The following is a 22,828-nucleotide window of genomic DNA, read 5'->3' on the forward strand; positions in this document are numbered from 1 at the left end:
AAACCACAATAGATTAGATGAAATACTACATTTTTGTATTAAATACATTGTGTTTATATACATGTATGTATATTTTTATATTGATAGTTTAAATTTGGTTGATTCCACACTGTCAACCAAACCTGATTTTCACTTAGAGGGCTCTTAGTGTACACTGTATACATGGCAGACAGACTCACTTAATTTTTAGAATACTTAAAATTTGTTAACGAAGTAGTTCATAATCACTTGCGGAGGTCATGTGCTTTGATGTATATTTATTTGAGATTAAGATTTTGCAAGTTATTTGTGTTTTAAATTGGCTTACTTTCACTTTTGCCCCCCTTAGCGAAAATAAAACATTGCTGACGATGTGGAATCACCTAAATATAGCACTGCAATATTAAAACTATACTGGATGCCGTCATTCATATGATATCACGCCATATTAAAGACGGTATTGTCAATTTGTTCAAAGATTTACGTCATTTCTTCCTCTTATCAAATGTATCAATTTTTTTTAGAAAATTTCTTAATTTGATATCACGATGTCATACAGTAGCCTGTCACATATTGTATTACAATAATATATATTTGATCAGCTGTGTATTGTGCATGATTTATCCGCGGGCCGCCTTGATGTGCTATATTCGATCTTAAACATGAGAATGGTAAGCAATTATCAAAATAGATTGATCTAACATAAATGAAATGAAATATAACCTTGTCATTTCTTCTTTACAATATACTACGTACCTAACCTCTAGTGTATTAAAGTTACCCAATATTTTAACAAAACATACTCGACTGTATATGTTATAGTGTACCTAAATTTGGATTTAATTCATGTTTACTCTTGGTAAATGGAGTTAACTTTATTGTAAAAAGTGAACATATGTTTATTTGATCAAATGAAGCGGAGTAATTAATTCATCTTTAATTCGGCAACATCTTAGAAAAAAAATTCGCAAAGAAAGAAAAAACAAAACAGAATGAGCTCTTCTTCTTTACAAAAGATCGCGGATGGTAAGTGACTTTAACTATTCATAATTATGTTTGATCTATGTTATTCTTGTGAATGGTTGTTTTAAAAAAAAAGGCCAGTTAGCATGCTGGTGTGTTTTGACAAGACGATATTTTGCTGAATACTCATTTTTAATATTTTCATGTTTCAAAGAACAGTGAACAATTGATATTCGGCTCGAAAGTCTAGAACATCTAGAACAATTTACATTGTCAACTGCTGAGACACCTTAAGATGCATACATTTGTAAACTAAAATCATGTTATTTAAAATGTTATGTATTCCTCAAATAAAGTAATGACTTAAATATATCAATTTATAAAGACAGTGTGCATCTCTACCAAGTCCTGACAATGTTAACAGAAACGTGTAACTTATTCGTTCTATGCAAACATGCCTGTATGCAAATAGCTTATCAAAATGAATATATTCATATTTAAATAAATGCGTCATTTAGAAAAAGTACTTTAATATGTTATCAAAAGATAGTATCATTGGCCGCACGTTGACGTAATTATAGGATATCCACCCTCTACAAAATCTATATCAGGGTAATTTAAGCTGGTCACATGTGGATTTCCTGGCCAAAATAAACCACTGTGTATTATTATTTATATTGAACAAACTAGGTCTACCGGACATAATTGCTTGACATGTGCTCATTAATGAAATTAACGAATGAATTGATTGTCCAGTGTGTGAGTCCATTAGATTATTAATCATATTATATTCATGTATACATTATACAATGGAGAACATATCTGTCTGTGGATTTCATGAATGTATCAACCATAGAATGATTGCACTTTAAAGTTTTATCTGGTAATGTACGGAAAGGCACCTGAGGTCTTCCTCTACCAGTAAAGCTGGTAAGACGTCACATGACCTATACTGTGTTGATGCGACGTAAACTTCAACAAAAAAATCATTTGGTATATGACATGAATGCTATTCTAATTATTTGTTCCGTGTATTTTCGTAGAATTCCGTGAGATATTTAAAGTATTTGATCAAGATGGAGGAGGGACCATTACCACTAAGGAATTAGCAGATGTTATGAGGGGATTGGGCCAAAATCCCACAGAGCAGGAACTCAATCACATGGTGAAAATGGTCGACAGTGACAGTAATAAATAATTTACATTCTCACATTAAAAATATATTTTGTAAAAGAAATATGTAAGGATACTATGCCAATCTGGTGCCTATTTCATGTCTTTCTTTTCAAAAGACTGAATTATCTTCATAAACAAAGTATATTGGTGTTTATTTATAAATCAATTATGAAAGATCATCATTGTATGAAATGACCACAAACATTTTGTAGCGAACTTACATATCAAAAATAGGCAAATTAAAGAACCAAAATCGGTGTTCTTACTTAAAACACTGTTCTAATCATAATTTAATCACTGCATTAACAGTCAGTATACAATTTTATCCATTTAATCATGTAACATACACCCAAAAGGGCCAAAACTACAATGTTTCTAAAATATCTACATTGTAATTAAATATCAGAAAAAATATAAGTAAGTCAACTATGAACTATTAACCATTTACAAAATAATACAATAAGTAATTCTCTTCATGTTTAGCTTCGACATGAATGTTACTGTTTCTGGTTTATTTTTTCAGATGATGGTGAGGTTGATTTCGACGAGTTTGTTAAGCTAATTGCACGGAAACTTCAGAGTGTAGATGTCGAAGAGGAGATACTGGAAGCATTCCGAGTGTTTGACAAAGATGGCAATGGTTCCATCTCAAAAGACGAATTAAGGGTTGCTATAAGAACACTTGGTGAAAAAGTGAAAGAAGACGAACTTGATGATCTCATGAGAGCGGCAGATCTCAATGGAGACGGACAAATTAACTATAGTGGTATGTTTGTAAAGGAATACATGTATAATATGTAATGTCTCTAAGTATTATGATTTTGCATTTCAAGTAATAATACTTTGTATTCTTTACACAACTTTCACACATCATGTCGGTTATTCTTATAACAATATAATACAATATAATATTATATCATGGGATATGATATGATATGATATGATATTATATTATGACATTATGATATGATATTATGACATTCTGATATGATAGGATATGATTTGATATTATGACATTATGTTATGATATTATATTATGACATTATGATGATTTGATATTATGATAAGATATAATGACATTATGACAACATATGATTTGATATTATGATATGATATTATGACATTATGATATCATATTATGACATCATGATAGATATATGGTATGCTATTATGACATTATGATATGATGATATGGCATTATGATATTATGTGATATGATATGTCCTCATGACATATCATAAAATAAAACAATGTGATATAAATGTTAGCTTATTGTTTTCTCATTTGAAGATTTATATATATCAGTGAAGTTGGCGTTTTTTAAAACATCTCCTACAAAAATAATGCTACACTGATTTTCATAACTGAAAATTTAAAATGACATTTTCTCTCTTTTTCAGAATTTGTCAAGATGATAGCGCCATAACTCTTACAGACGACTATTTCGCCTTTTGCTTCCTGCATTTCATTTATTATCTTAATTGTACAATTGTTAACATTCACCTATGTTTTTATAGGTGTGTTTAAACAATACATGTGATTGTCCTGGTATTATATTACATCATCAACACTTTGTAAAATAACAGTTACTAGTATGTGTTCTTGCTTTATAATTCTCCACAGACTGTCACAAAGTATTTTCTATTTTTCTGTTATGTTTGGAGGTCTTAGACGTGTTCTTTTCATAACTGATATAATCGGATTTATATGTGTAGTGTGCCCATCTATTTATCTTCGTTGAAACTTTAAGATTCTATTAGACGTGTCTTTCTATCATTCATGTAACAAAAGCAGTTTCATAACGTAGGGTTAGATGATCATAGAAATAACAATATAATATGTATACCGGCTCGTGTACTTAATTTCACATTGACACCATCTTTCATTATATATAATATTTGCTCATCTGTTAAAATAAGGTCTGAAATAAAATGTATGCTTGAATGACAAAGTGGTTGGTAAAAGACCAAAGAGAATTTCTAAATAAACAGATAAATAGATGCTTTGCTTTTTATTTCTAAGTCATTTTAAAGATCACAAGGATCGTCTCAAGCAGAACTCATTTCGGGGAAAGAATTCGTCAAACATTGTGTTACTGATTCAAGTATTTTTAGAAATAAAGTTTTACTTTAAATTCACGTGGTTTATAGTGTGCCTGATAAAAGCATGAAAAAATAAGCATGATATAATAAAAAATAAGGAACAACTAATCTGTTAATACAATGTACTTTTATTTGTACCATTGTGCGATTGTACATGCAATAAACTATTTAAAAGATTACAACATGCAGGCCTGTTTATTTTATTTACTTCTTGCGTAAGTCCTTCCATCTTGTTTGTGTAAACGAATCGCGACAGAATATTTTTATAATCAATTAAACATTTTTTATTTGATGTCTCTTATTATCGAAAACATGTCTTCTGTCAGTTCATTTGTTTTCAACGGGGGTAACGTGTGGTGGGTCATAATTTAACAGGTAGGGGTTATTTTTCAACGTTGAAAATTGATCAATAATCCGTTCAAAATTGACTCCATCGGCTGCTGAAGGGAATGGTTTAAATTTGAAAGCATGATGGGTCATTATCCAAGACACGTACATCTTATGTAGACTTTTACAGAATATGACCGTTTTTGAACTTATTACTATCAAGAACTGAGAACAGTCGAGCGCACTGGCTCTTGTTAATAGATAAGTAGCGATATTTATCATTCTCTTCCGAAGAACTTTCACTATAGCCACTGGTATGGTAAATAAGCTGTGCAGTTCTCGATAGAAACATGCAAGAATTAAAATTAATCATCGCGAATTTTTAAACATTTTAATTTTAAGTATGCGACAAATTCAACCTCCAATGACGACGGATATTTCATGTAAATTTTCGCTACTTTATCTACAATTATACAATAGGGAAACACAAAATTTTTAGAGAAAGAAATATTCCGTGTCAATGAATAGGTGTCAATCAACTGGCCCAAGTAGGACAGCATATATATTTAAACTGCACTAAAGCCGCGCGGAAGATAAAAGGTTGTTAAGAAGACACTCATTTTTCAACGTTGAGAATGGACCCTGCCAACAATTAAATATTATATCTTAATCAAAAAGTCGTTGAAAAATGATCAGTCGTTAAATTTTTGATCAGATTGGGGTCATTTTAATGGTTAGATAAATTCTAGTTTAACGTTTGTTTGTAGTATAGAAACGCTTAGAATAAGAAACATAATCTTTCACAGGTTTCCTGAAAATGATTTCAGAAGCATACATGGTCAAACCTGAACCTATATGCAAACTAATTCGGCGAGAAAGGCAAGGTAATGTGCATGTTGGAGAGGGAACTGTTTTACAAAAGTTTAAGACAATGATTTCCAAAAGATGAATCTATATATGTGATCGGAGTCCGACATTCTCATCGAGACTCCCACATAAGAAGCATATTTTCAAACTTTCGCAGAACTTTTTAATCCATGATAATGGTTCATTTACGAACTGGTATTATCAACTGTTGAAATTCATTTGAAAATCTATAGCTAGCCACGGTTTCTAGAAATATCCTTAGAACGGCCATATGGTTACACCCATTCATAAATTATCCCTGGATAATATCTTCCCGCGCTTTAAATCAGATAGTTTTACATTGCCGCATATAATTTTATGAATGGAATATAATATCATGTCTTCCAACTGTATTTATTTTAAATTTGAGCATGATAGGGTCAAAATTGACTCACATATGAGACAATTTATACATGCACACTTACAAGATTTGTTAAGTGTATACCTTAGGGAATAAATTAAAGTGTGCACTTTCTTTTATGACTATTTTCTAATCCTGCTCAACATTTCTATTTAACCCTAAATACATGTTTCTTATCTCATACCTGGGATAAAAAGTATTTTATCATCAAGCTATATTTGCTTATCTAAAATGTCTTTGTTCAATAATACTTTGTTGATTTAGTGGTGTTTACCCTAAAATTAAAGACATTTTTTATATAGTGTTCTCATTCCTAAATTCATTTTCACAGTTGGACATTATCATGACCTTTTCAAATCTCGCGATCAACGAGATCAAAGCAAACAACACAGTTCGCGCTAAAATTATGTCAAATTTTAGCCAAATATAAACAAAATACATATTTGCAATTAAATTGCAGTGTGCTATATGTAGTAAAGAATTGAAACAAATCATACTGCATCCTCAGAATAAATAATGCCTGGTTATTTAAAGTATATTGAGGTGGACAACTTCAAGTCCTACCTCGGTAAACAAAAGATTGGACCTTTCAAAAAGTTTTCAGCAATCATTGGGCCTAATGGATCAGGTATATGCATTTTCTCTATGATTACTCTACATTTGAGGTATTAACTTTGTATACTTGTTTGAGACCATCACACCCACAGCTTGCAAGAGGCCATAACTGTCATGGACTTTGACAGAAACGGGTTTTCCCCGTTTTTCCAGGTCTTTCATGAGTACAGAAGGTCAAGGGTACATTGGCTTTTTATAAGTACCTAATCTCACATAGTATCCCTGTATCCCACAGGCGCTAGTCACATAATCAAATATTTTACATAATCGGTCTATATATGTATATAAAGATATAAGGCCCCCAACGAAACAAAAACATCATGCGGAACAAACAAGAACAATGCTGAAAGAAACGACCAGATCACGGTTATCTCTTTCTGGTCGCCATCTGAAAGGATCAATCCAAGCGTTAAAGCTTTTTATTTCATTAAAATTCTTCAAATAGCAAAGAAATGAGTAAAAGTTTCAGAAAATGCCAATATTTTCAATCCACGTCGTTTTCGACGTCCAATCTATTCATGTATACCAGTGTTCGCGTTTACTGAGTAAACATATCAATTTACTCGCTAAAATTGCCAGGGAGGAAAGAAAAAAAGGGCTGTTGAGTCCCTGGGACCACAGGAGCCTGAAATTATATCAAAAACAAAAAAAATAACGATTTAAAAAAAAATCCCATATATATACTATAAAAAACACAAGGAAGGCAACAACATTTCCCCACCCACCGCTACATTTACAAGGAATATTTATAAAAACGCCTGGGATTTACTTCCGAGCACTTTTAATCAATAAAGCACATTAAAATCTTTCAGAAACACTGATTACTCTTATCAACTATCCAACTATAACGGCAATTGAATGAATTTATCACTGCATTTCTCCCATCGTCGGTTCCATTGCCAGTTCTGCGCTAAATTCCGTCATACCGTTATTGACCGGTCTTTGTAGATACCGAAATTCTTTCCAAAACAAAAAAATAAGAACGATATAAGTAAAAATCCCATATTTATAATAGTATTTATAATATGGGATTTTTATTTAAATCGTTCTTTTTCGTTTTTGTAATTGAGGACTCGTTCCATTTGAATTGGGACGTAACAGATCTATTAGCACTGAGTCCCAGGTACTCAGTAAAGTTAGGGAAAATCGCTAACACTGTATACAAACACGATTTCTGGTCGATTTCTACGAAATAAATAGAAAACATCTAAAATTTCCTCATAAAATTCATAAACAAACTCTTTTTCTATCAATCTGCGAAGTCTAAATTGAACTAGAGCCCTCTTTGAACTCAAATATTTAAAAATATTGGTTGTAGAAGCGGAGGTCAAGTAAAGTGCGCCATTTGTAATTTGAAGTGACAGATAAATGAAGCAAAGAAATAGTATTATACGATTGGTCAATAGTATTCCGGTAATTATCTTAACCAATCAAATCCTTATATAATATTCAGAGCGGAACAGTATATACATGCGCTACACATGGCGATAAAATACTGTCACAAGCAAGATCCTTGTGTATTTTTTAATGAAATCAGTGTTTCTGCCAGAGCGCGTTTTTGCGTTTTTGGCGCACTATTTTCAGCCATGACGCAATGAAATTTAGTTAGTGCGTATTTTGTGACGCAAGAATTTCACCGTCGCTGATTTCAACACAAGATATACAGACTATAAACCGTCAATTCAGTATAAAAATGTACGGAATGTTTACCGTGGGCTCCACTATAATTTTAATGAGAAATGAAATTTACCGGGTCCGTGGTCCGGCATTAGCCAATTTCAACTAGTTAATAAACGCTTGCATTTATACGTTACTGCATATATTGAAAGCGCCCAGACAAAATTATTTATTTTGTTGTCGTCATATTCTGCGAACGAATAACTGTCTGCTGGAAAATGCAGTCTGCGTATATGTTAGTGTTCATCTGTGCTGTTCTACAGAAAATAAGAAACTTCGAAGGGAGCGATAGCGACAGGAGAATGTTTCTAATTTCTGTAAAACAGCTAAGGATGAACACTAACATATTTAGTGTCAAGCTTTATTTGGCCCTTGATTACGTCACTAGGCGGTACTATGAAGCACTATGAAAAATAGAAGGCGACTATGAACGAATTTCAATATAGTATCTACATTTTCTTCTATGAAAATTAACACACATAATTTTTAAGAAATACAGCGTTATTATTGGATGACAAATAATCCAAAATAGCAGAGATTGACCAATTTCTTCACGAAAAATATACAAAATATTGTAAATAAAACTTATAAAGTGTTACCTGTTGTTTTTTTTTTTACATTTTTGTTAAATTTATTGGCATGACCCTTATGAATTTGAAATGACCCCTAAAATATCATACAGGGGGTCATAAAAGACCCTCAGAAAATCAGAGCTGGCAGAAACACTGATGAAATACGTACGAAGAGGGCATTTGATCAGTGAAGACTTCGCAGATCGATAGGAAAAGAGTTTGTTTATGGAACGTGCGTGGAAATTCTAGCCGTTTTTTGTTTTTTTCCGTAAAAATCGATCAGAAATCGTGTTTGTATACATGAATGGACTGGACGTCGAAAACGACATGAATTGAAAATAATGGCATTTTGCGAAACTTTTCCCAATTTCTTTGCTATTTGAGGGATTTTTATGAAATAAAAAGCATTGGCACTTGGATTGATCCTTTCAGATGGCGACCAGAAAGAGATAACCGTGATCTGGTCGTTTATTGCAGCAGTGTTCTTGTTTGTTCTGCATGATGTTTTTGTTTCGTTGGGGGCCTTATATCTTTATATACATATATAGACCGATTATGTAAAATATTTGATTATGTGACTAGCGCCTGTGCTGTATCCCATGTGATGAGGGGGTGAAAAAGAATTGTGTTTTTGTGCCATATATGATCTCACATCCAACCTATTCTCAAACCTTTCATTTATGAGCTGTTATCTATTTACTAGAAGTGACTATGATGTTCTCAACTTTTGTGCATTAAAGCTTAGATTCTGACAGACATGTCATGCATGTCTGCTGCTGTTAAATTAAAACAGTGCATAGTAAGGAATATTTACATTGAATATATCTTATTACTTAGCATAATTTCATACAAATTGCTATTACTTTTGTAAGTCCTGTAAATACACCATTAACTATTTGTAAAAATGAATATTAGAGACAAAAATATCTTCAAGCAGGTACCTGCATCCTGTAGGGTATTTCATTGTCCTGTGATATTCATATGATAATCACTTCATTGGCTAAACTAAACAGTAGAATTTCAGAAATACTTGAAGGGGTTTGAGATTAGGTTCTTTCTTTTAAGAGGCCATGTCAGTTTTACAAAAGAGAGTTGTGCTTTTCCAAGATGGAAAAAGAGCTTTTTTAATTGTTGAATTTCAGTCAAATTTTACAGAAATGTTACATAAAGATTAAAGTGTACATATGTAAAGAATTTCATAAAGATATATTCTTATTTATACTACAATACCTTTAAATGCTTAGAGGTTTGAGAACTTGTTTGTACACGATAATTCCTTAACCTTTTACCCCATGAGCATATTGCTAAAATGGCCGTTTTCATTGAAAAGCCTCCTGTCACAAGTTCAAACTGCTATGAAACTATGAAAAATGCTTCAATACTGATGAAACTTGGCACAAATGTTGACTACACCATAGCCTCTTTAACAGCACGTCAATCGTAAATTTCCTGTTACCATGGCAACAGGGGGACGTCTCAAAATTGCCAAAAATCACTATTTTGCATTGTTTTTTTCCATCAAAACTGATTTCAAAGTGCTGTAACTTCTCAATGAATTGAGATAGAGTAAAAGGCTTTTCAGCGTCGGTTACTAGTTACCCTAAGATCAACCTGAGGCCATTTTTAGCCTGTCACATGTCCAAAATTTTCTTGGCGATGAGGGGGACTCCGCCCCCCTTCAAACCCCCCCCCAAACAGAAGGGGGCATGTCCCCCTTCTGGCAACCCCCTCATGTAACATCTGGATGGGGGATGACGCCAAAAAAGTGGTCACTTTTTTTAACAACATTTCACAAACGAAAACCAGTGTTTGTGGCCTAAATAAGGCATTTTTTCACTGTTTGAGGCCTCAAAAACAGGGGGGGCAAAAAGCCGTCGAAACACCGTTACACGCTTTTATGAGGGGAAAGGTTAATTTGTGAAAATAGTACTATTTTATACAGTTAAATTATAATTTAATAATTATAATGTATAATTTATCACATAAAGTCTCATAGTTTAATGTCTCTATTTCTCATGTTTTTATGGTATTGACAGTGTTGTCATTGGCTACAATTTAACAATTGTAATTTTTCATTATTGTGAAAAAAAATATTTTTGGCTTTTTAAATGGAGCGTTATTTTGGCCACAAAACTGTATGAAAAAACCAACTAGATTGATACATGTTGTGTCTTGTTGAAGGAGCATTGTTACAGGGAATCATGTTTCTCAGACCTCACCTGAGACACGAAGTCACATGATGCAGCAAATAAGTTTGTATTTAATATTTACTAACTTCTTTTATTTTTAATTTGCAGGAAAGTCCAACCTTATGGATGCAATTAGTTTTGTACTTGGTGAGAAAACATCTAATCTACGTGTGAGAAGGCTAAGTGTAAGTAATTTAATGAGGAATGATTGTATATATAATTTTACATTGTATGAAAATTGAAAAGTCATACAGTATGTTTGTTATAATCAAATGAGTTATAAATGCATTGTTAAAGTCGGTAAGAAATTAATGCATACATGTATTTCCTGAGTTTAAATTCAATATAGCCATATCTTAATACAAGTAAATACATGTAAGCTTTATGTTTTAACTTTATTGATATTGTTTCATCATGGTGCATTTTCCTATTCACACAAGAAATCATTCCCATTTATTAAATTTATTAAATATTTATTAAATGTTTAATTAGTAAGTATACAATTTAATTTCTACAGGATCTGATTCATGGTGCTCCAGTTGGTAAACCAGCAGCTAATAGGGCTTCAGTGACAGCAGTGTATGCTGACCAAGTAACAGAGAAGGAGACAGTGTTCACCAGAATCATACATGGATCGTCATCTGATCATAAAATCAATGGACAGGTTTGTTGTCTAGTTTATTAGATTTTATTATGTAAGCCATTGGTCACTTTGATAATGGCTTTTATGCTTCTAGTATACCTCAAAGAAAGCCTGCTAAGTCTATTTAGTTTGATCAAAGTTATTACTGTAGGCTGTAGGTACAGCTGATACTTTGTCAGGAAAAACCTTACATTTTTAGCTCGACTATTCGATAAGAATTAGTAGAGCTATTGCAGTCACCCGAGCGTCGGCGTAACCACTTATGTTAAAGTTTTTGTAATAGTTCAAATATTTTCAAAGTCCATTGACATATGGCTTTGAAACTTTGCACACTTGTTCACCATCATGACCCCAACCTGTAGACAGGAGGAGGTAACTCTATCAAGCATTTTGACAGAATTATGCCCCTTTTTCGACTTAGAATTTACGTTAAAGTTTTTGTAATAGTTCAAATATTTTCAAAGTCCATTGACATATGGCTTTGAAACTTTGCACACTTGTTCACCATCATGACCCCAACCTGTAGACAGGAGGTGGTAACTCTATCAAGCATTTTGACAGAATTATGCCCCTTTTTCGACTTAGAATTTAGGTTAAAGTTTTTGTAATAGTTCAAATATTATCAAAGTCCATTGACATATGGCTTTGAAACTTTGCACACTTGTTCACCATCATGACCCCAACCTGTAAACAGGAGGAGGTAACTGTATCAAGCATTTTTTTTACTATCAAGCACTAAGAATAGTCGAGCGTTGCTGTCCTACCGACAGCTCTTGTTTTCTGACACAATGGCTTTTGGACCTCCTTTGGGTTCCTTTAAGAGTCATTTGAAATAAAGTAGGAATAATTTTTCTAAATTTATTATTTTTTATCATTTTTCAGTCAGTATCATCATCACAGTACAACCAAGAGTTGGAGAAAATCGGTGTTCTTGTAAAGTCCAAGAACTTCCTTGTCTTCCAGGGAACTGTTGAAAGTCTTGCCATGAAAAATGCCAAGGAAAGAATGGCAATGTTTGAAGAAATAAGCAGGTATACAGTATTAAATAGTGTAGGCATAGAGCTTTGTTAGATATCAGCATGTCTTTTAATATGTATTAACTTCATACCATGTTAATGATAATGCTTTATTCTTCATGGTTGAGTGGCTCACTTACATAATTTGATCTTAAGAAAAATGCATATAGAAAATGTTTATCAAAAAAACATTCTGCAGAAATAAATAATCTATTTGTTGATCCTTGTCAGAAAACTATGAAATTAACATTGAAGAACTGTACCTTAACATGTGAAAGCTAGAATTTTTTTTTTGAAACTGAAACATACAGTATTCTTTTTATTGAAATTTCAAAACTATTAAACGGCCACATGTGATTACAGATCAGGAGAACTAAAGGAGGATTATGACAAGGCTAAGGCTGAGATGTTGAAGGCTGAGGAAGACACACAGTTCAACTATCATAAAAAGAAAGGTATTGCTGCAGAGAAAAAAGAGGCCAAGTTAGAGAAAGATGAGGCAGAAAGATACCAAAAACTTAAACAAGAACTGGTGGGTTTTTACAAGTCACATCTATTTGTGTACTATGAAATACAATTTTTTAAGTCAGCTTATATCTTGGTTTAAACAATATTTATTTTATATAATGCAAACATATACAATTATGATACAACAACAATATATAAAACAGGATTGAAAAGGAAGTCAAAGACTTATGTAGACTTCTTTCCGGATTATAGCTTATATCTTGTAAAAAGGCAGTGTTGAAGAACGTTTATATTTAAGTAATGGCCTGGCTTTGTCTTGTTTTTAGAGTCCTAAATAAATGATTAGATTGATGTCACTATGAAATCTTTTATTTCCTTTTTTATGCAACAATTTTTTTTCACCAGTATCCTATTAATTTGACTATAAAAAGTCTTTTATATTTTCTATCAAGAATAAGTGTTGGACAGTTGATACCAAGCCCACAGTTGGCTGATAAACTTTAATTTAAGCTTTTTCAAAAAAAATATATATATAGGCATTTGTATTTAAAGTGTGACCAATGTTCCTTGATCATATGTGTATTAAATTATAATTAAATACCTTAAAAATAGTTTCATGTTGAATTATAAGTGTATTAATGTAGTATATTTTATGATGATATATATATATATAGGAAGACAAACATTTGGATCTGTCACTGTTACGTTTATTCTACAATGAGAGAGACATAGACAAGGTAACAGAGGATATTAACCACAAGAATCATGCCCTGCAGAAAGAGGTGAAGAAAAAAGACAGGATTGAAGACGAGATCAAAGAAAAAAAGAAAGAACAAGGCAAGCTTCAGAGAGAACTGACAAAAGTAGAGGCAACCATAAAAGAGAGTGTAAGTTGTGTAGCTTATTGTGTGTCTTTGTTTTTGAATATCTAGAGATGTCATTGATTCAGTGCAAAGCATATCAACGATATATCGATATCAGGTTACAAATATCAATGATACACTGATATATCGATAATTACCTATAATTACTTGTCTGTCATTCATTTTCATACCAGTTTAAATGATTTAACAGTTAAAAGTGCCTTGTTTATTAAAGCCCGTTGCATGACTTTTTTCCTGACCATTCTATTTTTGTCATCATTACTGTGAAATATTTCCACTGTGTAAAAACAGCATAATGTAAGATATGGACACCTGCTTCTGAATATGTTTTGGGTGAAATTTTCATAATGTCTAGACATTTAATTAGTCAAAAAAAATTATTTTATGTATCGATTATTGACAGAAAAATATAAAAACTACATTGATATTGTTTCTATCAATAACAGCCCTAGAAATAACATGTTTAAATTTTGATTTTGAAGAGAAAGTTGCTTATTCTAAATAAAAAAAGAAAAGAAAAAAAGATAGTTGAGTCAAACCATGTGCCAGTATTGTGCTGGTGATTTACAGTAACTTTAGTAATATTGAATAACAGATAATACTAAATATAATACAATAATTTATGTTTTACAACATAAGTAACATAAATCATTTCTTTCTTTCTAGGAAGTTGAGCTGAACAAGAAAAGACCACTGTATATAAAAGCCAAAGAGAAAACAGCCCATATGATCAAAAAATTAGACAGTGCCAAGTAAGTAATGCTCTCACTTCATTATATGATCACTGTTTCTCATATTTCGAGTCAAATTTAAACAATAAGAGCCAGATTTTATGATTTAAGGAATTTGTAACATTTCATGGCTTAAAATAAGATGTCAGTCTGTTCTGAAAATTGGATGCTTTTTAAGTTTCCTTTGCCCCATTATAAAACCAGAAAACAAGTTTCTTTTGCCTTGTTAGAAACAAGAAAATGTTTAATTGTGTGAAAATTTTATGTTTTTATTAACATTTTACAATTGTTTATTGTATTGTATTTTTTAGAAAATCACTGAAACAGGCACGTAAAACTCATGATAACCATGAACAAGAGGTAAGTAGGAATTCATGTTTCTCCACTGCTTCATTACACATGGTTTTATCTTTTTTATCATGAACATTGTAGGTATTGTAACATATGAATCTACATGCTGTATATATAATACATGAATATCTCTGCATTAGAAATTTTTCACTCTAGCCTATAGTTACCAATTTGTTATATTTTCTGCCACGCTTAATTACTGTGTCATAGTGCCTTCATTTATTGACTGATGCTCAAGATATACGTTGTGTTGCTTTCTTCTTCTATGTCAAAGCAACTTTGGAAGCATCCATACAACTACTCTTGTTTTCTACTGTCTCCACGGTATCACAGTTCAAGATTTGCTGTTTATAAAGTTTATTTTTTCTGTACATTTTTCTTAGATGTAGCTCCAGATAAAAAACTTAATTGTGAATATATTATACAAATAAGTGAGAAGATCTATGTCTTTATGCAGAAGTAAAAATATTGAATGATATAAAATAAACTGAGATATATGCATATTTCTTCGCAGATAAATGAGTTAGAGAGAGAATTAGAAGAGGTAGATGCAAAGAGACGAGAATTTGAGGAGCAGATTGAAGAAGAATCACAATCTCAAGGTCGTGACCTTCAACTTGAGGAATCTCAGGTGAATTATTGCTTTATGTTCTCAAAAGTATTTGTTACATGGAAAAATAATAATAAAAAAATTTACTTTAAATAGTCATTGCTTTCTATAAAATGTAATGAAAGTTTGAGATTAACATTGCGTTTACTGGACCAGTTTAAACATGGGTCATTTCAGATGAAAAACTAGGTCACCGGAGCTAAAAATAGAAAAACCTTGTTCAGAATAGTATTTATAAGGTGAAAAAAGTACATGAAAATTTCATTGATGTAGTGAATTTTTTCTTTGATATGTGAATAACATTGACTTTATTGAATGCATAACAGTAAAATGAGAATTTTAGAATATTAATGGTACTAGTACTGTTATACTTGTATAGTATTAAATATAAAAATAAATTTAAATTTTGCCAACAGATTATTTTATATATTTCAAAATCTTTCACCTTGTTGTGTTATTAATTGTGACTGAAAGTTTAATTGAAAATGAGCATTATATTACATTACTATATCACCATTACTAGGTATTAGAGTACCAGCGACTGAAGGAAGAGGCGGGGAAGAGATCGGCTAAATTATTACAGGAAATGGACTCAATTCAGAGAGAGCAGAAGTCAGACCAGGATAGATACGATAATGAAATACGTAAGAAGAATGAACTGTTAGCTAAAATCAAACAAAAAGAACACGAGATGGAAGAGAATAAGAAACGTGTGGAGAAGTTAAATGATTATATCAGGTAATTCATGTACTACTTGAAATCCAAAAACAGTAAATAAAGTAATATCTGTTCTTTCAGGGATTTTTTTGTTAACAGATTGGCGATGTATATCATCGGTTGAAATTTTGTTAGAATTGGTTGTGTTTTCAACCTGCAAATTAAAATAACCACGATGACAATGATTGTGTTGATATTTGGCATGTATATATGTATGTTATATGAAGACACAGGTCAAGTTCCATTTTTGCTGCAATCAGTTTTATTATTGTTTAAGTAATGCTCCATTTAATCCATATTTTCTGTGAAATTATTGGTTTCCTCAGGATAGCTTTTGATAGATACCTATAATTGTGTAATTTGGGACATAAGTATGTTCTATCAAAACACAGGTTAAGCACTCAACCTATTATTTTAAGAGTTGTGCCCCTTTTGAATTTGCTGGCATACCTTGACATTAGATCATATCTTTGTCTTTCAATCTAGTGTCTTTAAATAACAAATGTCTTACAGTAGTCCCAATAGCACTTTGGAAATGTGATTAAATACAAACCATGAGCATAGTATGAAATGTGTTGTCATTACAGACAGAGTACTCAAGCTATAGAAGAACAAAGAGTAGCTGAAGAAGAACTAGGAGGGGAGGTTACAACTGCAAATGAAAGAATACAACAAATTGAAAATGAATTATGCTCAATTGGTGAGCAACTTAGTGAAGCAAAGGTATGTTTATGAATTTGTCATTAAGTTTGCTATGTATTTTAATTTAATCTAAAATTTGTTTATTTTCTTGCCTTGAATTTTTCTTTGAACATAATTTTAATGGTAATGATCAATCCCCTTGAATCTGTTTGAGTATGAATTGTGCAAGTTGTCATGAAATAAAAGAATTGTTGAATTATTGGTGCCTTAACCAGAAATATATTTAAATTAATTTGGCATTTTCTGCTTGGAATCCTGTACTCATTTTTGTGAGAAAGCTTTGTAGCTAACTGAATGGTTAGAAGTTGTACAAGAAGCCTACTTGTGCCTAAAATAATGCACAAACTGCAGTCTAGGTATTCTAAAGGCCAGATTGCTGTGTGTCAATAACAGTATTAATATGTCTTGAATACAAATATTTACAAATATCTTTTAGAACTAAGTTTAGATCAATTTACTGATTTGATTTTTTTTATACTATAATTTCTCATAATTTATAGGTTGATAAACATGAGTCGGCTCGAGCTATGAAGAAAGCAGAATTATTGGACAACTTAAAGCGTTTATATCCTGGTGTGGTAAGTAATGTTAATGCATATGTTTTGTTATTATAACAAATTTGTGTTCAGTTTTGAGCTAGAATAATTGAAAAACACCTTGTACCCACCCAAGGGTCAAGTGTAGACTTGGCTGTCTCATTTTGGTTAAGTTTTTGCATATAAGTTGGTTATATCCAAATTTAAGTAGTGAGTTGAAACTTCACACACTAGTGTCTTATCTAAGAGCATAATATAAGGTCACTGATCAAGGACCTTGATCAGTAACATGGATTTTGACATAATTATGGCCCATTTTGAATGTAAGAAAATTTAAGGTTATCCAGGCTCTTGTATTACTATCAAAAACTGAGAATAGTCCAGCACACTGTCCTTTGTTTGCTTTTATAGCTGTTGTTTGTTGTATACAGGTAGTTTAGTGTTTACCAATACAGTACTTGGATTACTTTGATGAATGTGTTTACCATGAGCCTATAGTATAGTGATGTATTATTATATATTTAAAACTAGGTTTGTATTTATCTTGCATACTGACCACAACCTACTAAAATTATTTGCATCTTGATAATAATGTTTTTTGGGATTTGGAACATTTTCAAGTTTGCAATTAATGGTTGCATTGCCAAAGTAGGATAATATATCTGTTATACAAAATCGGCAGTTTGAAAATGATTATTTATGTATTGTCATAACCGTCAACAAAAAAAAATTGTTTTTCTTTGACAGCATGGACGATTGATAGATCTGTGTCAACCAAGTCACAAGCGATACCAGATAGCTATCACCAAATGTCTTGGTAAATACATGGATGCCATCATCTGTGACACACTGAAAACAGCAAAGGAATGTATCCAGTATATGAAGGAACAGAGGATTGAACCTGAAACCTTTCTTCCCCTTGATTATCTAGATGTGAAACCTGTTAATGAAAAACTAAGGTAAGGTTATTTGTTGTGAAGAGCATCTGTTTAACAGTGTTTCGGCTATAAATTGACAGGCATATACCTCTTATGTATTGAGTATCCTAACCTGCTAGCCACAACTGGTTCTACCCAGGTAACCAGTGCATACCAAGCATATTGAAATATGACCTTGACCCCTATATGACATTAACCTTTTAGTTCAAAAGTTAAAGTTCAGGTTATATCACCATCACTAGTTTTTTTATTTATTAACAGATTTGGGCATTTGACTTTCACATAACCATTTTGTTTCAATATTGTATTGTAGTAATTTTAGTTAATCTGGTTGCTAGTAATGTGATGTGTAACACTTTCATAAATAACACTATATTTGAATAGTGTTATAGGCTATTTCAATATTTTTTTAAAAATGCTAATTAATTCAAATACATTTTTTCCCACTTTTTTAGTCCCCAACCGGTTAACCGGAAGGGACTTTAGGTTTACCCTCCGTCCGTCTGTCCGTCTGTCTGTCTGTCCGTCTGTCTGTCTGTCTGTCTGTCTGTCAGTCCGTCAGTCCGTCCGTCCACAAAACTGGATCCCACGATAACGTAAAAAGTACTGTAAATATTTTTATGAAACTTGATATATGGATAGATGGCAGTATGGAGATTATGCACGTCTTTTTTTTTTCTTCCTATGTTGAAAATTCTGGTTGCTATGGTAACAAATAGTCTGAAAATATGGCAAATTTTACACATAAGCTGGATCCAGTGATAACTCAAAAAGTACTGAAAATATTTTAATGAAACTTGAAATATGGGTAGATGGCAGTCTGGAGGTTATGCACATCTTTTTCTTTTCTTCCTATGTTGAAAATTCTGGTTGCTATGGCAACAAATAGCCTGAATTTCAAGATTTCTGATTTAAATTTTTCAGCTTTTTCACTATATGTTCTTTATTTCTTAAGGTGTTTACTTCAAACTTTAAATATAAGTTTCTGGTCATCAACCACATCATATGTGACAAGGTTTATAACTCTAGCACAAAAAATATCAGTATTACCTCCCTTGAACTTAGATTGAACTTAGATTTTTTTAGGGGAAAAAATGTTGTCTTTTTTAAATATCTTCTTTATTTCCTAATGTATCTACTTCAAACTTCATATATATGTTTCTTATTATCACTCGACATTTTTGAGAAGGTTAAATACTCTAGCAAGACTATTTCCAGAATTATGTCCCCCTTGAACTTAGATTTTTTTCGAGAAACTGGTATTTTCACTCCAACTTCTTCATTCCTTATAGGATTTACTTTAAAATCCCACATCGTAATAATATGACAAGGTTGTATAAACATAATTTCCTTACTAAGCATGGAAACTTAACACATTACTGTGATATAGACAAACTTATTTTATTATGTTTTGTGGTTGATATTTTCAAATACAGACTTCATCCTCAAATTCATTATAAATGGCAATACACAGGAGTGTATGACAATTAAAGAACTTTTTGAGGGACCGGTAGGGGACTACTGTATTGCCCGCAATACTATCAAATGCTTGTTAAGCTTGAAAGTTGCTGTATGATATTGGCGATGTTAATGTGGCTTAATAACACCAAAAAAAAGAATGTAAGATGACAATAGAGAATTTTATCATAAAATTTTGTAAATGAAGCATTGACCTGCTGTGGTTAAAAATACATAGAGTTCCAATAACATTGATTTTATAATTTTATTTAGGGAAATTCGTGAACCAAAGAATGTAAAATTGGTAGTTGATGTAATCAGATACGAGCCACCATCTATTAAGAAAGCTTTAATCTTTGCCTGTGGAAATGCTCTAGTTTGCGAGACGGTAGAGGATGCTAGAAAAGTGGCGTTCGGAGGTCATGAGAGACATAAGGTATGTAATACAGGCTTGAGAATAAAAAATACGCACATGTAAGTTAAATAACATTGATATCCATTAGGAAATATAGGGTAAATAATACTGACTGGAGGTAGCAATTATTTAATGCATATGAACAGAATAGAGCTTTCATCTTTGTTTGCAAGTCTAGTGATAGTCACTCCTAGATATAAGTTTTGTTGCTTGTCAAATGGTTTAAATAAGATTAACTTTAAAATTATCAAACTGTTTAAATGATTTATACTGGTTCCTTAATTGGAAAAAAAGAGCAAAAATTATTGATAATAATGTTTAAAGTTAAACATGTTTTCTATTTGTCAGTCTGTAGCATTAGATGGTACATTGTTCCAGAAGTCTGGTGTGATCTCAGGAGGTGCTAGGTATGTCTCGTTTATAATCTACTAAATTATGTTTGTCTCTTTAAAGGTGAGTGGTAAAAAATGGCTGGCATTAACAGTTAGTCAGTGCAATCTGCGCAGATTTTGTTACACATTTTGATCCTGAAGTACTTTGATACTAACAACGGACAAGGTGAATGTTCAGGCTGAGTGTTGTAGACATACACTTGCTTTCCCCTTGCAACTGTGAACTATTCAATCTTGCTAGAAATTTATCGGATTATTGTGTATGTGTTTGAAGATGACATCTCAAATACGTGTAGTTACATAAGATATGTTCACACAGTGAAATGCACATTAATGTGATATCTAGACTGTCTTAGATTAACAGGAAAGCCTCAACAGATAATTTGGAATTATGACAATTTAGTTAATTACTGTACCATAAAAAATAGCCTGCTAAATCAATTGAAAAGAAAATCTATAATTATTATTACAAAAGTTTGTTTCAAATTATTGTTTAGTTTTAGGTGAGTTTAAACTTTTTTCTACAATTTTGAATATAACTGAATACTTTTGCCTTTGGAGTTTTTAAGAGTCAACAACCACATGGACTTTCTTTTAAGATTTTGGGTATAACACCAAAACAGTAGTTTGTTTGTTACCTTCAGTTCTAGCTTAGGATCACAAATTAAGGTATAATGGTATGTAGTGTTGTCAATAATTGTGATAGAAATGTGAAAGCATGTTGAACTATTGAGATGTAAAAGATTGCACCTATTGGACAAGTGCAGACCAAGATCAGCCACCACATCCATGCTATCTTGTTATGCTTTCCTCTGTTTGCTATTCAATGAGTACATGTTTTAAAATTTCACCTTATAGTGAAATGTGGCTTTTTCCAAATTAAAAGATAGACATGTCCATTTAACCCTTTACCTGCTGGAAACAAAAGTGATTAGTCTTTACCACTAGTATAGAGCCAGGCCAGCCTGAACATCCGTGCAGTCTGACCAGGTTCTATACTGTTGGCAGCTCAATTTTTGTATTTTAATATTATAATCTCTTGAATTTTGAATTGAGTGTTCCAAATTCAAAGCTGGACAGATCCATTATATAAATATAGCAGGTTGAGAGGTAATATATTTATTGCTGTAGTGTTTGACAGTTTATTTGTTGTATAATTCCAGTGATTTGAAGGCCAAAGCTAGACGTTGGGATGAAAAAATGCTTGGACAGTTGAAACAGAAGAAAGAAAAATTGACAACAGAATTAAAAGAAATGTCTAAAAAGAAGAGAAAAGAATCAGAATTAAATACTATTCGTTCACAGATTAAAGGTCTTGAGACGAGATTGAAATATTCCATTACAGACAGGGATAATACAGTATGTTGTACTTAACTGTCAGCCTTGATAAATAAATTGAATCATTCTTAAGTGTCTTTTCTTAATCAACATTTATACAATAAGCAGAAAGAGAATAGAAAACAGCCTTAAAGACAGTCATATAGGCAGAATTAAAACTGTTCTATAGAATTTCTTTAAACTTGGCATGATGTTAGAATATGATGACATCAATATTTTAAGCAGGGTTTTTTTCCAGGATTTTGGAACATGATTAATACCCATGGAATTGGGAATTTAAACAATGTTTTGTTAAAAATTGGGAGGAAAAAGCATAACTTAGATTTTGCAGTGATTAAATAAATGCAAAGAATCACTGTCTAGGATGGCATCTTCAAACTTTTAAGCACCATATCAATGAAGAAGCTCTTATTTTCAAAGATTTTAGTATCTGTTATTCAATATTTTTATTTTGTAACATTCAAGTGGGAATTTTTCCCTGTGGATTGGGAAAATAATATAGTATTTTCAGTTGGGAATATGAAGGAATATCAACTATAAAATAAGCCAAAAAAGTCCCTGTTAAGTGGGGGGAAAAAAGTTGGTTGACGCTGATCTCAGTTTGAATTTTATCTTTTTGTCATAATAATTTTGTGTTTATATGAAGTATTTTTGTATTGTAGCAAAATAAACATCTAACACAGAATGAGAAAGATCTGAGAAATTATAAGGAACAAATCCACTCATTTGAGGTATGTATTTGTATTTGTTGATCTGGCAGGA

General features: G+C 31.9%; 2 protein-coding genes across 2 annotated transcripts in view; both read left to right on the plus strand.

The window, feature by feature from the left end:
• The first annotated feature begins 738 nt into the window (after window positions 1–738).
• Window positions 739–4,118, plus strand: LOC132758094 (neo-calmodulin-like). The gene is made up of 4 exons (XM_060749608.1): window positions 739–1,005; window positions 1,986–2,129; window positions 2,642–2,884; window positions 3,519–4,118. The coding sequence occupies exons 1-4, from the start codon at window positions 972–974 to the stop codon at window positions 3,542–3,544; spliced, it is 447 nt and encodes a 148-aa protein (XP_060605591.1). The 5' UTR covers window positions 739–971; the 3' UTR covers window positions 3,545–4,118.
• Window positions 4,119–6,156: 2,038 nt separating this feature from the next.
• LOC132758105 (structural maintenance of chromosomes protein 1A-like) overlaps window positions 6,157–22,828 on the plus strand; it is a 29,818-nt gene continuing 13,146 nt past the window's right edge. The window contains exons 1-17 of the mRNA XM_060749617.1: window positions 6,157–6,442; window positions 10,976–11,052; window positions 11,385–11,531; window positions 12,393–12,541; window positions 12,890–13,058; window positions 13,669–13,881; window positions 14,545–14,630; window positions 14,921–14,969; window positions 15,475–15,591; window positions 16,094–16,308; window positions 16,875–17,010; window positions 17,490–17,567; window positions 18,273–18,484; window positions 20,195–20,357; window positions 20,685–20,743; window positions 21,892–22,087; window positions 22,729–22,797. Coding sequence (XP_060605600.1) covers window positions 6,331–6,442; window positions 10,976–11,052; window positions 11,385–11,531; window positions 12,393–12,541; window positions 12,890–13,058; window positions 13,669–13,881; window positions 14,545–14,630; window positions 14,921–14,969; window positions 15,475–15,591; window positions 16,094–16,308; window positions 16,875–17,010; window positions 17,490–17,567; window positions 18,273–18,484; window positions 20,195–20,357; window positions 20,685–20,743; window positions 21,892–22,087; window positions 22,729–22,797 — 2,247 coding nt within the window. The 5' untranslated portion in view covers window positions 6,157–6,330. The remainder of the gene's footprint in view (window positions 6,443–10,975; window positions 11,053–11,384; window positions 11,532–12,392; window positions 12,542–12,889; window positions 13,059–13,668; window positions 13,882–14,544; window positions 14,631–14,920; window positions 14,970–15,474; window positions 15,592–16,093; window positions 16,309–16,874; window positions 17,011–17,489; window positions 17,568–18,272; window positions 18,485–20,194; window positions 20,358–20,684; window positions 20,744–21,891; window positions 22,088–22,728; window positions 22,798–22,828) is intronic.

The sequence above is a fragment of the Ruditapes philippinarum genome, unplaced genomic scaffold, assembly GCF_026571515.1.
Source record: "Ruditapes philippinarum isolate M1 unplaced genomic scaffold, ASM2657151v2 ctg3971_1_1_1_1, whole genome shotgun sequence".
Lineage (NCBI taxonomy): Eukaryota > Metazoa > Mollusca > Bivalvia > Venerida > Veneridae > Ruditapes > Ruditapes philippinarum.